The 15,053-nt window shown below is 47.1% G+C and overlaps 1 protein-coding gene across 2 annotated transcripts in view; it reads right to left on the bottom strand.

The window, feature by feature from the left end:
• Nucleotides 1-1,095: 1,095 nt before the first annotated feature.
• The window catches only part of MARC1 (mitochondrial amidoxime reducing component 1), a 28,397-nt gene continuing 14,439 nt past the window's right edge, over nt 1,096-15,053 (bottom strand). Inside the window, exons 5-7 of one of the 2 annotated variants that reach the window (XM_011929469.1) lie at nt 10,204-10,265; nt 10,044-10,115; nt 1,096-2,204 (exon numbers count right to left, since the gene is read on the bottom strand). In XM_011929469.1, coding sequence (XP_011784859.1) covers nt 2,078-2,204; nt 10,044-10,115; nt 10,204-10,265 — 261 coding nt within the window. In that variant the 3' untranslated portion in view covers nt 1,096-2,077. The remainder of the gene's footprint in view (nt 2,205-10,043; nt 10,116-10,203; nt 10,266-15,053) is intronic. The other variant, XM_011929468.1, reaches the window with a different exon arrangement.

Raw genomic sequence — 15,053 nt, 5'->3', positions numbered from 1 at the left:
GTGGGAGCTGCCCTGCAGAGCTAGCTACCCCAAGAGTCTGTCCATGAAGAATGATGGTTACTGCCTGAAGTATGGCCTTTGGCACTGATCGGCCATGGAGAAATGGCTGTTAGTTCTTACAAGTGATTAGAAATTCAGGACTAAGACTTTCACTTGGCACTAATTATAAATACCTAGGAAGAGCCACCAAACCTGACCTTGGGTTTCTGATTGCTCCCTACCTATTGGCTATTCCCAGAAAGCCAATATTCACATGGTTTCCTAAATCCTGTGTACACTCACTCTCCCACGGGTCCCCCAGTCCCATTAGTAATGCTACTTGCTGAACATTTCGCTTTGTCTCAATCTATCTGTAGTTTCAACATCAGCTGGACTTGTTGGGGAAGGTGATGGCTCAAGTTCTCTGGATAACTGATGTAATTATTCACCTCATGCCAAGCATGCACAAAACAAATTGTAATAACTCACCAATCAGAAAACAAGCATATGCACCTCTTTGCTCAGAACTTTACTTCAGAGCTCAGCTAGATTTCAGCAATTACTGATCTCTTTTATAAAATCAAAGTGAAAAATGCACTGCTTTTGGTAAAAAGCATGTTGACTTGATAGTCCTTCAAAGGTGGGTGCTTGCATGGGAGGCTATGGGTGAGCAGCTCCATTATGCAGCAGACCCAGCTGTGGTCAGGCATCAGAATTATTGGCTTTGCCCATTCACCTCAGTCAGCTTTCTTTTTTTTCCCTTTTTCTTTCTTAGAGATAGGGTCTCACTCTGTCACTCAGGCTGGAGTGTAGTGGTGCAATCATAGCTCACTGCAGCCTCAACCTCCCGCTCCTGGGTTTAACCAATCCTTCTGCCGCATCCTCCCAAGTAGCCATAGCCAGGACTGTAGGCACGCGCCACCACATCCAGTGCATTTAAAAAAATTGTTTGTAGAGACAAGATTCCATTATATTGTCTGGGCTGGTCTCAAACTCCTGGGCTCAAGCCATTCTCCCATCTTGGACTTCCAAAGTGCTGGGATTATAGGCATGAGTCCCTGTGCCCAGCCTCAGTAAGCTTTCACAGTCTAACTTTGTGCCAAGAAGTTAGTAAGATCTGAAACTAGTCAAAGTAGCTTCCATTTATTCACAGTTTTAAAAACATTTTTCAAGTTTAGTCAACTTCCCAATATAATCAAAGGTCAAAATGGCAATAAAAAATATACTTCATCAGATCTTAGAGTTATGCAATCAGTTTAAAAAGTAGATATTGGGTTTTAAACAACTGACATATGCTTTCCTTTTCCCCCTTTAAAGGTTTTCAGTATCCATTTGAAATCACTGAATCACTTTTCTTCTCCTCCACAGACTTCAGAACTTTTTCACCCAGAACTGGAGAAGGAGCACTCAGTCATTAGCTGAGGGGAATGGCAAGGATCCAGGGGTCCTCTGGTGACTACACAACCACCCTCCTGACCACCTTTACGAAATCCAATGCTGTCTGAAAAGCAGCAGGGCCAGATCCAGACCTATGGAAAATTAATATCTGAAGTGCTTCCTGAAGGTCACCTCAGTCTTTATGCTATTTCAAAAGCTAGCCCGGGGCTTAAGAAGAAAAGGGAAGTGACATTCCAGCCATATTCGGGGAGCTATTTAATTTTCATTGCATACCTCATGCACAGGGGTAATAACACATTCTAGGACATTCTTCTGGCCTACCCACTCTTCCTCTTTCTCTTCTTCTCTTTCCCTAATGAGTGGTAGTGACAGGATGGAAGTCTGCACTCTTGGTAGATAAATGGCAAAGCAGGAGAAAGAACTATTCCATAATCAGTTAAACAGGGAGTTTTCAGAATCCTGTCTTGTCACTTAAGTGTCTTACTGAAAGCCTACTAAGTTATCAAGACTGTATTTCTTTGCTTTGTGCACTGCGACATTGAAGCATTGAGACACGAGAAGTACAAAAGAGGAAAAATGTGAAAATCACAAATTTAAAGAAAATGTTGAGGTCTCAGTTCTGAAACACCATGCTTCAAGTGTTGTCATTTTTGAGAACATTTTTTAAAGGCGTCTAATATTCCAGGACATACAGTTCCCATTACTGGCCCAGCAGGTACACAGGGTCTCCCACTTTGATGGTCCCTGGGTTTTCCAGCACAAAATACTGCCCAAAGAGTGGTGATTTTCCATATAACTTTCGTTCTGAAGGGTCACACTGGCGATAACTGCAATAGGAAAAGATCATGATGAGTCACAGCCAAGCGGACGCAAGAGCTCAACCAGCACGTGGCTTCCATCACACACAGGGCCTCCACATGTACAGCTTGAGAGGGCACCATCCCATCAAAGCTCAACAGAACAGCGCCTCCTGGAATGGGGCAGTGAACAGCCTGCCCAGCAAACAACTACAGAAGCATAAGCAATGGCCACATCCCCACATCTTTTCTCTACATTCATGTTCCCCCTTTCAGCATCAAGACATTAGATACTTGGCTGGGCGCAGTGGCTCACGACTGTAATCCCAGCACTTTGGGAGGCTGAGGCGGGCAGATCACAAGGTCAGGAGATCCTGGCTAACACAGTGAAACCCCATCTCTACTAAAACTATAAAAAATTGGCCCGGTGTGGTGGCAGGCGCCTGTGATCCCACCTACTCGGGAGGCTGAGGCAGGAGAATGCCATGAACCCAGGAGGCGGAGCGTGCAGTGAGCCGAGATTGTGCCACTGTGCTCCAACCTGGGCGACAGAGTGAAACTCCATCTCAAAAAACAAACAAAAAAAAATTAGATACTCAATGTGTCTAGACATACTTTATCATCTTCCTTTGCCCTAGGCATCTTTCCTCCTGTCTCCTCCATATCTGTCACCTGAACCACTATCCTAGTCGTCACTTGGGCTGGGAGCCCATCCTTTACACCACTGTCCTCCCTTCCCACAGCCTGTCCTCAGCTGACCAGTTCCAAGGTTCTTCCTGTACAACATTAGTTAACTTGGCTTGCTTTTCGTCATTCCTACTATCACGATCTTGCTTCCAGCATGCTCAGATTATCGCAATAACTTCTTAACCAACGTTTCTTCCTCGTTCTCTACCTGTTTTCAATTTGTTGTTGACACTGCACTATATCACTGTTGTAATTGTATTCTGGTCTTATCATTCCTAGGCTTGCAAACCTTCCATGGCTCCCCAATGCCTAAAGAATAACATTCCAACTATTCAGCCTGGTGTGTAGGGCTCTACCTGGCCCCAGCCTGCTTTTTCAAACCTGTTGCCATCTGCTCCTTACTTGCACCTCTGCAGCTGTCTGCTGGATTTCACCTTGCTTTGCATTTTACTGACTCAGTGAGCCCTCTGTGATTCCTGTGGGATGCCCCTCCTCCAGGTCCCCATGCTTTACAATTATACCTGCCTCAAGACCACACCTCCCGGGAAGGAAGCCCAGGTTCCCCCAGCCACGAGTAATTCCCCTCCTCAATTCTCTTTGCCCCTCCAACACTCACATGTCTTGTCCTGTAATGTCAGGGCACAAGTTTGACTCTACAAGGCAGAGTCCCTGGAGAACAGGAACTGTGATTAATGCCTGTTAATTGTACTGCCTTGTACTGCTCATGCCCAATGCTGGGCCTCCTACGTCGCCTGTGACCCAGCATTGTTTGCTGGCTGGATTAGCATGCTCACGAGTAAAACCGTCTGTCAGAGACAGTATAAATATGAATATTTTTGTCCAGCAGAAAATGAAAGAAGCCGCAGGGAGAGGGCACATGAGCAGATGTGTGGGACTCACATGGCAAGATTCCCCTACCTTCCCCGCTGGGAAGAAGTTAACCTTCAGCTTTTTATTTAATCTAACCCTAATTTTACATCATTTTTATATTTAAAACATTTTTAGATAAATCATTCATTTTATTCTGCCTTACTTAAAAAAAAAGTGACTGCAACAACTTGGTTCTAATGTTGTTTTCAAATCAGAAATGGCAAAGGAGAAAACAGAGAGTCAAATCTAGAACCTCCTTCTGGAGACCCACAGCTCCTTCCCCAGACTGTAAACATCCTGTAGGCAGCATTGTGTCCACTCTGTTCTCTGTTGCATTCTCATGGCCTGGAACAGTGCCTCATACATATGCTGTAACCACTCAAAAAAAATGTTGGTTGAACAATGAATGAACAAATGAATGAATGAATGAATGAATGAATGAATGAATGAATGAATGAATGAATGAATGAAAATGACAAGCTGCTGATGCAGGCTTTCCTGCCTTGCCAAGAGAATTTCCTCTCTCTGTAATCAGGTTTCTGCAATGCCCTTGGACCTGACGAACCAGACATCTCTCCTAGCCTGGCTCTCCTCTGTCAGCATGTGACACCCACGACATTCTGGGATGTATCTGTCAGAGGGTGACCTCTTCAGGAACAGGCGACACATCAGCTGCTTGTATGGCTTGGGATTTCCGTGGCTACCGAGCTCTGTAATCTAGAGTCCAGGCTCTCATTATCTTGGAGAGAAATTGAGAGTTGGAGTTAGGCGCACCACATATGGATAGTCTATAAGGAACTTTACACATGTTATCTCTTTTAATCCTTACAAACTGCCAATGTGCGAATTTGTCTTTTCTCCATTTTACAGTTAAGTCTCAGGGGAGTAACAGACTTGCCTGAGATCACAGATCTAAGGGATCCAGCTGGGGCCAGAGCCCAGGCCTGGCTGACTTCAGAGTCTGGTGGACTCTTCCCACCCAGGATGTAACCCTGCCTGGTCATCAACATCCTCCTGAGTACAACCGCCGGCCTGAGAAGAACTGAGGGGCCTCACAATTTAGTCATCTACACCAATTTCTAGCCACTTACAGTTTTCACCTATCCCTTCCTGCCAACCACACACATACACACTCACTCCCCCACCAGGTAATGAGGAGCAGAGGACCATAAAGAGCGGCTGCCCCTCCCGGCACAGCCTCCCTAAACTGCAGAGGTCGGGGTGAGGGAGTTGCTTTGTCAAAGTGCAGGTGTGGTCACCGGCTCACAGGTGGCGGTCCACTCCACTGTCTAGGAGTAGAAGCGGGAAGAGCTATGGGAGTGGAGAAGGGGTTCTCGGCGGGCCGGCCTGCCAGGGCTTTCCTACAGCTGCCTGGTTTTGCTGCAGACTCTCACCGCCCCCTGCACTACCTCCTCCTGCTGCCGCCGCTGCTGCTGCTGCTGCTGCAGCCCGCCTCCAGGCTGTGTGAAGACTCAACGAGGTCACTAGCGGCCCCTACTGGCACTAAGAGGTATTGCAAGAAGTCTATGGATTCGTGTGCACACCAAGTTCAACCGACTGAAAGAAAATAGTGTTGTTTCATACATGGGTCTTCTACGATTTTTTTAATATATGACTTTTCATATATGTATTCCTGTTGGTATTAATAAATTAAAACTCATTTAAAATCTTCCTTAGTGCACTTTCTCCTTAAATGAATACGAAACATAACTATTCTAATGAGCAGGAAGCCCAAGACACTTTATTTAGCTTAAACCGAGGTCTCCATTATTTACAAGGTGCAATGTAAATGGAAACAGTTTGTTACCTTTAAAGTGCTGTGCACCACAGAGGGCTGCTCCTTGTTTACACTGCCTGGTTTACTCATTCACTGGTCAACGTCCAGGCCATGACTCCAGGCAGAGTCTCTGGTCACTGCCCAATCCCGCCACTGGTGTTCATGGGACCATAAGTCACCAGGGGCAGAAGCCATTCCTGAGGCCTCATGACTGCCTATCTCTATGGCCAGGTTAAGAATTAAACAGCATTGTTAATCCCAACACTTTGGGAAGCCAAGGCAGACACGTCAGCTGAGGTCAGGACTTTGAGACCAGCCTGGTCAACATGGTGAAACCCTGTCTCTACTAAAAATACAAAAATTAGCCAGGCATAGTGGCGCATGCCTGTAATCCCAGCTACTTGGGAGGCCAAGGCATGAGAATTGCTTGAACCCTGGAGGCGGAGGTTGCAGGGAGCTGAGATTACTCCACTGCACTCCAGCCTGGGTGACAGAGTGAGACTCTGTCTCAAAAAATAAGTAAATAAATAAAGAAAGAAAAGAAAAGAAAAGAATTAGCATCATGAACCTTCCCGGGAGAGGTGCCACACTGAACTTACAGAGGCTGGCTGTCGGGTAAGTTCATGTTAGGTTTCATTTAAAGCAGCCTCTGAGTATAGGAAGAAGTGTGGTCAGGCTTCTCCTCCTCTCAGAAAGTGTCAAGTTTATAAACGGAGACTCTCAATGAACGCAGCTTACATGGTCATTGTGCACAGTATTTTATCACCTATAAAAATCCTATATCTTGCCTTATTCCAGTCTACTAGAAGAAGTATTACAAGTCCAGTTTATACCAATAAAGAAACTGTGACTTGAAGAGCCTAAGCAACTTGCCAGTGTCACACAATTAGGAGGTGACAGGGCCAGACAGGTGGAGGGTCTGTCTCCTCCCTTGGAGTTACCACTGCTATATCTTCTGTGTTTTGCTCAGCGGAGCACAGCCTGACACAAGTGGCTGCTGGCAAATGTCATTGCAATCACAGTATTCGTGCATCCAGCAAAACATTTTTTTTTTTTTTTTGAGTGTCCATGCAGTAACTGTGCTATATTCTTTCCATTAGGGGCAAGATATCATGGAAGAAACAATGGCAGACTCCAGCCATTCCTTCAACCATGGGGATTAGTGTGTACGTCACTTTCCCTTAAGAAAAAAAAGAAAACTTTCATTTTCCTATTTTCCTGTTAGCAGACAGGCCTCCACTGTGCCTCCCACTGTGAGTATTTTACAGACAAAGGCTCCCCTATGCCTCTGTATTTCTTTTTCTCGCACTGCTGCACCACCCCGGGCTCTGCCTGTGGGTGATTAACATCAGGAGGCAGGGCTGGGCAGGCAGAGAGGTCTCCCAGCTGAGCACTTGCATTCCAGAAGCAACCCCAGCCATGGGCACCATGAGTGCCCAGAGGCAGAAAGCGGTGTGGCTCTGAGCAACCTGCCCAACAGCAGAGAGGCTGTGGACACCACTGTTTGCTTCCCTTCCCATGATTTATGCGATGCGGCCAGGCCTTTCTCTTCCCGATTTATGACCACCTGTCTTGGGAAGAACATAAATTAAACATCCATGGCAATTTAAATCTCAGTAAGAGATAGGGGAAGACACCTAGGCTGGCCGCACTGTCTCCTGGGGTATTAGAAGCAATTAGGCCTGGATTGTTGGGCTGCACAAAGCCTGCGGAAGATCAGGGGGGCGTGCTGGCTCCTTACGCTCCCGGCCTTCCCACCCTCACTCTGTGTTTAGGGTCAATTATCCTCCTTCTATAAACACAGGCTCCCAACGGAGGAAGGGGGGCCCTGAAGATGCAGAGAACGAGCCCAAACACGTGAAGTGCTTTGCAGAGGCCGTTTCTGCAAGAGCATAAACCTTCTAAATCCAGAGGGAAGGATGCCCCACACTGAGCAACTGGGGGGAGAGAGAGAACAAGATGGACAAAAAAGGATGACAGCCAATTCCCCAAACCACTTGGCTGATTTACACAAAACCATCTATTTCTGTCTGGCCTCCCTTATTTTATAGGGAAGAACACTCAGGGCCTGAGTGGGGGTGGGGGCGGGAGCACAGCAGTTGGTGTGCTGCAGATCCAGGTCTCCTGCCTCCCAGCCCAGGATCTTCCCTCTGGCCCTCCCTGCTTTCTGCCCCTAGTAGCTCCTCTGTGGCCATGGAAAACAGGAAGACTGAGTTCTGGTTTGTTCTGATGGTGAGTGTGCACATTTCAAAGAATAGCTATAACCCCGCTCCTCTCATCAATGTTCTGTCACACATAGTGACATTTCCCCCAAAATTTTACTATGAAAATTCTCAAACAGGCAATTGGTAAAAAAATTTTACAGCAAATACCCATTTACTCGCTGCTTGAATTCTGAGCTTAACACTTGACTATATATATATATATATACACTTGACTATATATATTCTTGACTATATATATATATATATATATATATATAAAACACTTGACTATATATATCTGTCATCCAAACTGGAGTGCAGTGGCACAGTCTCAGCTCAATACAACCTCCAGCTCTCAGGTTCAAATGATTCTCCTGCCTCAGCCTCCTGAGTAGCTGCAACTACAAGTGACCGCCACCATGCCCAGCTAAGTTTTGTATTTCTAATAGAGACAGGATTTCACTATGTTGCCCAGGTCTCGAACTCCTGATCTCAAGTGATCCATCAGCCTCAGCCTCCCAAAGTGCTGGGATTACAGGCATGAGCCATCGTGCCTGGCCTTGACTATATTTTCTTTATCACATATGTATCTATTCATCAATCCACTGTATTCTCTCAGGCTGGTCTGTAGCCCTCCTCTTTGAAAGTTGCTGCAAATCACGCCCAATGCTGTTGGAGAGAGGCAGAGACCAGTCACTAGCTATCCACCTCAAAGATTCCTTGAGTCCCACAAACCCCCTTCTCCGTAACTCCCTCCACCCACCTTGTTTAACTTCCCTGCTGACCGCTGTCTCCCTGCCAGGTGGCTTAGGCCCTCAAGGCCACCTGCTAACCTTGCTGCAGCCTGGCCCATACCCTGGGACTCATCTCCTATAGGATGACAGGTGCTGGCCAGAGAAGTCAGGCCACAGCCTCATGCTCAGGAGTGAGGTGACAGCAGGGATGACAGCCCTCCAGCCCAGGGCTTCAGCTTGCCCAGAGAGGGGGTCAGATCTGGGACAGTAGAATTGTCAGGGAGGGATTGGGGCTGATCAAAGAAGACTGAATCGTTGGCCCCCGAAAAGGCCATGAGGTTGGTGAAAGGTGGAAGGAAAGGGAGGCAGGGAGCCTCACGTTATAGGGAATGAGTTCTGCTCCACAAAGGCCAATGCAAGCTCTGTCATGCGCTCGTTCACGATGGTTTTGATACAAGATAGTCACATCTCAACTGCATTCCTTCTTCAAGGTTCCCAGGGCCCTCCCTTCTACAAGTTATACGTGGGGATGCCAAGTCAGGACCAAAGCCAAGGAAGGCTCTCAGGGACTGCGGAGATGAGGCCTGACACTTGGCCTGTGACTCAGTATTCAATGTCAAAGGAACCAATGAAGGGAAGCACCCTTAGTTCATTTTCAGTTTCAGCAATTTCCTGGGTCCCAAATTTGGCAGATAACAGCACTGAAGTGCTTGGATACTAAACTGTTATTGTTGTTTTCACAAAAGTAATGCAGAGTAATTATAGAAAGTTTAGAGACTACATATAAGAATAACCCTTTTCCATAATTCTATCACTGAACCAAAACAGCATCTCCATTTTGCTTCATCTCCTTTCAGCCTTTTATCTACTCATGTGCATTTATGTTTTTTAAAAAGTAAAATCAAATAAAAATAAAAAGTAAATAGTGCTATTTTATAATCAACTTTGTAAAATCAACATGGCATCTTGACTATATATACAATTTAAAATGATTCTCGGTACTGTGTCTTTCACTTAAAATTTATCCTTAAGAAATTTTAAAGTAAACATAAAAGTAGAATAGTGCAATAAACCTCCCCATAATTATCACTCAGATTCTATTTATGAAGATTGTGACACATTTTTAAAATGTACTCATCTATCCTTTGTTTCTTTTTGCTAAAATAATATATAGTATACAGCAAGTTCCAGATGTCACATCACTTCACTCCTACACACATACTTCAAGCAGCGTCTCCAAAATATATTGACATTTCTAATATAACCACAATGCCACCAGGACACCTAGTACATTTTTTGGTACCATCTAATCCTCAGCCCATAATAAAATTTGTCAAAATACATAAGCAATTTTTAAACATTGATTTATTTAAATTATGATTTCTAAATGAAAGATAAAAGTATTTATTTAAGCAGACATGTTGGTGCTCAAAACACCAGGGAATGTTTCCCAAATCATCTCTTTGATGGGACCCCCTTGAGCTTCCAGACTATGTGTGTGGTGTTCACTGCTTCCTCTTATAAACATTAAGCAACAAATATTGCTTCTGTTCCAGGCACCTAAACCCGAGGATGAGCCCCGTCTGCCCAGTCCTACCTCTTCAGTGTTTCCAGCGGCTCCTTCCTGCTCATGACGCCGGTGTCTGGGTCCACTGTGGTTAAAATGCATCTGGAGACACACACAGAGCATCATAAGGGGGACAGAGCAGAGTGGCCTTTCCCCATCCCCACCCCACAGGGACAGGAAAGCGCCTTACCTGGAACAAGCCATCAACCTTTTCAGTTCCACGTCACCAATAAGAAGCTCGTCCCAAGAATCCTAGGGAACAAAGCACAAACTCCCATGAGCACCTCCAGGCCCTGCCCCTGACACGTGTGTAGACTTCCCAGGAGCGCCCGCACCTAATGATGTCACCCACATCAGCAATGGCAGCCTTCTGTTCTCCTCCAGCCCTGCTCTGCCAAGCAATACCCACACACCTTCGCGTTCCCTCTCTCTGGCTTTCATATGCCAGTTCATTCCCCTGAGATGAGATTTCTTTCTCCTCTCACTTGTAACTGTCATGGAAACTCACCTCGCTCAGGGAGGCTCCCTGATGGTCCCATTTGACTCCTGGTGGGGGTTGGGGTGCACAAAGTGGATCGGGTGGGTGAAAGTGGGGAGGGGGACAGAAGGGGACATTACTCATTACTTCAGATCGTATCAGATCCCTTCATGCCTGCCTGAAGTTACATGGATCAAGAGCCTGAAGTCATTGAGTATGTGCATGTCTCCCCGGCCAGATACGGACACATCAGGAGCAGGACCAGCAGCCTCATTCCTCTTTGATTTTTGCTGGAGCATTTACGAAGTACTGAAGCCAGGGGAGCTCTTCAGGCATTGCCTGTGGGCTGGGTCAGCGGAGCCTACTTTCCACGACAAACCGCATTAGTGGACCAAGGCCCTCCAATCTAGCAGCCGAGATAGGCCATCCATACATGGAATTCTAAAGATCAATATTCTATTTTTAAATGCCAGAAATATTCACAAAAAGCACTCCAAGGCAGCATGTTGTGTGTTGGTTTCACTGTGCAGGCAATACTTACTCGGGATTTAGAGGCACAGCTCTCCGGGCTGGTCTGGTTAGAGGAAATTTTATGGAATAGGTAAGATAAGTGCTGAGTCTAAAAGGGCAAAGAGTTTGAGAGGCACAAAAGAAGGGTAAGGGGACTCCAGGCAGAGGGGACAGCAATAAGAAGGAAGGGTGCTGAGTTCATTTGATTATAGTCCTGACCTTCTTACCCTCGGAGAGAATTGCCCGCCACACAAGGGCGAAAGGCAAAGACCTGGAGTTAGAAAGCAAACTGCCTTGTCCTTGGTTGATCATGAGCTGAGGGACAGAGTTTCAAGTTCAGAATCTTAACTTCAATAGTGTGTGTTATTCTTGATATATATGACACAGGGGTTTTGTTCTGTCATAAATCATAAAATGGGTCTCAAGTGCATTTTTTTTTTTTTTTTGGAGACGAAGTCTAGCTCTGCCGCCCAGGCTGGAGTGCAGTGGCGCGATCTCGGCTCACTGCAAGCTCCGCCTCCCGGGTTTCCGCCATTCTCCTGCCTCAGCCTCCCAAGTAGCTGGGACTACAGGCGCCCGCCATCTCGCCCGGCTAGTTTTTTTGTATTTTTAGTAGAGACGGGGTTTCACCGTGTAGCTCAGGATGGTCTCGATATCCTGACCTCGTGATCCGCCCGTCTCGGCCTCCCTAAGTGCTGGGATTACAGGCTTGAGCCACCGCGCCCGGCCTCAAGTGCATATTTTCAACAGTCCAGAAAACTGGGCACAGTGGAATAGCACAGCCACAGCCTGTCCTGTGAACATTTCTCCACAAGGAGGCACTGTGGTAACAAAAAACACATAAACAGAGTATAAAAGGAGAAAAATAATGGTTCCACTTAGGAAATTAAGTTCTTATTAATTAAAGAAATATTTCCAGAGCCCCTTCTATGTCCAGTAAAAACTATTGAGGACTGAGTCATAAGCACTGATGAGCTCAGGAAAGTCTTCCTACAGCACCTGGAGATGACCAGTTCAAACAGGACAAGCATGGTAGGGGAGAGGCTCAGAGCACACCATAGCTTCAGAGACGGGAGAGAGCTCTTTGAGGTCCTGCAATCACAGCACGCTTCCCAGGGGAGAGGGCTTTTAATCCAGGCTTTCAGAGAATGTCAAGAGTTTTAAGCAGGGAAGGGAGTAAGATTCTCAGTGACCAGGAGACACCAGTTTGCAGTTTGGAGCTTTCATTGGCGATATGGTTTGGCTGTGTCCCCATCCAAATCTCATCTTGAATTGTAGCTCCCATAATCTCCATATGTCATGGGAGGGATCCGGTGGGAGATAATTGAATCATGGGGGCGGGTCTTTCCAGTGCTTTTCTTGTGATAGTGAATAAATCTCACAAGATCTGATGGTTTTATAAAGGGCAGTTCCCCTGCACACACTCTCTCGCCTGCCACCGTGTGAGACGTGCCTTTGCTTCTCCTCGGCCTTTTGCCATGATTGTGAGGCCTCCCCAGCCATGTGGAACTGTGAGTCCATTAAGCCTCTCTATCTTTATAAATTACCCAGTCTCGGGTATTTCTTCATAGCAGCATGAAAATGAACTAATACAATTGGTAATAAAGGCTGGAAAAGTGGACTGTGGCAAGGTTACAGAGGAATGTAACGATTGAGTGGGAAGTGTGGACCTTTGTGACATGGAGAGCCACTAAAGGCTTCTGAGCAAGGCAGCAACACTGACGCTTTGTCACAAACTTTTAGAGAGGGAGAGATCACGCTGATCAGCTCTGGGAGGCTTAGCTGTGGCAACATTCAGGAGGGAGCACTTAGTGGTCCAAACTTAAAGTAACAAATGTTGGATCTGGCTGGTGGCTGAGAACAGAAAGGGGAGCCGATGTGGCTGGGACTGGGAGGAACACAGCAGAGGGAGGAGCCAGGGCTGACTGTCACCTTCCCAGACTGGGTGAAAGAAAAAAACGAGCTGCCTGGATAGAAACAGTGAAGTCAACAGAAGGAGTTTGGAGACCAGGCACAGTGGCTCATGCCTGTAATCCCAGCACTTTGGGAGGCCAAGGCAGGGGGATCACCTGAGGTCAGGAGTTCGAGACCAGCCTGGCCAACATGGCAAAACTCCTTCTACACTAAAAATACAAAAATTAGGTGGGCATGGTGGCACATGCCTGTAATCCCAGCTACTCAGGAGGCTGAGGCAGGAGAATCGCTTGAACCCAGGAGGCAGAGGTTGCAATGAGCTGAGATCACGCCACTGCACTCCGGCCTGGGTGACAGAGCAAGACTCTGTTTCAAAAAAGAAAGAAAGAATGAGTTTGGGGAGGTGGAGTGAGGGTGTATAGGCTGGTGTGTGAGCACCTAAGTCTGAGTTTCTCTGTCAACCAACAAAGAGTTGGAACTGTGACACAGCACTCCAGAGGGGGTCCCGGTGGACATTTAAGGGACCTACATCAGGTGACAGAGGGTGATGCTGCAGGAGACAGTGTGATCACCAAGGAGGGGAGAGAAAAGGGTCAAGGCCAGAACTTTTGGAAGTAAGGAATGAGGACAAACAGCAGAGAAGTAAGGGCAGTGCAGTCAAAGGAGAAACGTTCCAGTAAGTAGCGCCAATGGGTCCTCAGGGCGGGGTGGCGGTGACTGAAAAAGTCACTGACTGTGGCAGGTGGGGTGGATGTCTCTACTGTGGCTCTGGGGAGAAATGAGGTGTAAGAAATGAGTGTGGGGAGTGCTGATGATGAAGGGAGGCAGAGAAAAGCCACAGTTGCTGAGAGGGTAGGTTCTGGGATGCGGAGTGGGTCTGCTTTCCAGAAACTTCCATGCAGGTCCTCAGCCTTCCTCCATGCTAGCCTGCTCTCTCAGCTGCACCCTGGCCCCACCTGCTCTAATCCTTCTCCAGGCTCCTGGCAGAGGCAAATATGTACCATGCAAATCAGATTCAGTCACTCTCTGGCTAAAAATTCTTCCCAGACTCCCCAAAACCTGACACCAAGTACCTGTGCTCTCAGCTCGCCTCCTCTCCTGAGCCCCAGCGCTGCGAGATGACCATTCTCTCACACCTTCATAGCCCTGTGTATGCACCCCTCCCTCAGTGCTCCCCCTTCTCCTGTACAATACTTATCCGGTCATTCATTTAACAGATAAGTAGTGCACACCTACTATGTGCCAGGGGCTCTCCTAGGGGCTGGAGATAAGGAGCTTGCATAGGGGAAACAGACAATATACTAATATCTGAGTACACACGGCTTGTTAGGTGGGGTGTGTGCTGTGGGGGGCTGGACAGCAGGGGACTGAAAGAGGCACTGGAGTGAGCCATGAGGCCTGTGAGGGAAGGTATGCCAGGCAGAGAACCCAGCCAGGACACAGAGAAAAGGCCAGTATGGCTGGGGCAGAATGAGACAGCATAGGGGAGTGAAAGGAGAAGGGGCTGGGAGCTGGCGGGGTGTCATGTTGGGCCTTCAAGGCCATCCATAAGGATCCCATCTTTTACTTGAAGGATGGTGGAGAACTGTGAGAGGGCTTTGAGCAGAAGAATCACATGATGTTACTTACATCAACAGGGTTACTTTGACAGATGTGCTGAGAACAGCCCATGGATGGTGGCAGGGCTGGGTCAAGAGTAGGGCAGAAAGGCCAGTGAACCCAGGCTGTTGCAGCACCAGTGGTGACTACATCCAGGCAGGGAGGGGAGTGGGGAGGAGGGCCCAGCCATAAAGATTTGTCAACTGTAGGAACTTGGGATATGAGACAAAGAGAAGAACAAAGGGTGGTTCGCAGTTTGGGGCCTGAGCCAGCGGAAGTCAGGGCTGCTGTGTGCTGAGATGGGCGAGACTGGGCACAGCAGGCTTTAGGGTGGAAACCTGACCCTCAATTTCAGACATCCTGACATTGGATTAGACATCCACATGGAGCTATGGAGAAGTAGGGGAAAGCTCTGGCAGAAGGATATAGTTAGGAGTCCTCAGGGCAGACAAGGTTTTGAAAACAGATGAAAGAAAGAAAGAAAGAAGAAAGAAGGAAAGAAAGAAAGAAGGAAGGAAGGAAGGAAGGAAAGAAAGAAA

This window comes from Colobus angolensis, unplaced genomic scaffold (genome assembly GCF_000951035.1).
Source record: "Colobus angolensis palliatus isolate OR3802 unplaced genomic scaffold, Cang.pa_1.0 Scaffold81, whole genome shotgun sequence".
Taxonomy (NCBI): domain Eukaryota; kingdom Metazoa; phylum Chordata; class Mammalia; order Primates; family Cercopithecidae; genus Colobus; species Colobus angolensis.
Note: the sequence above shows the minus strand (reverse complement) of the source record. Positions and strands in the feature narration are given on the sequence as shown.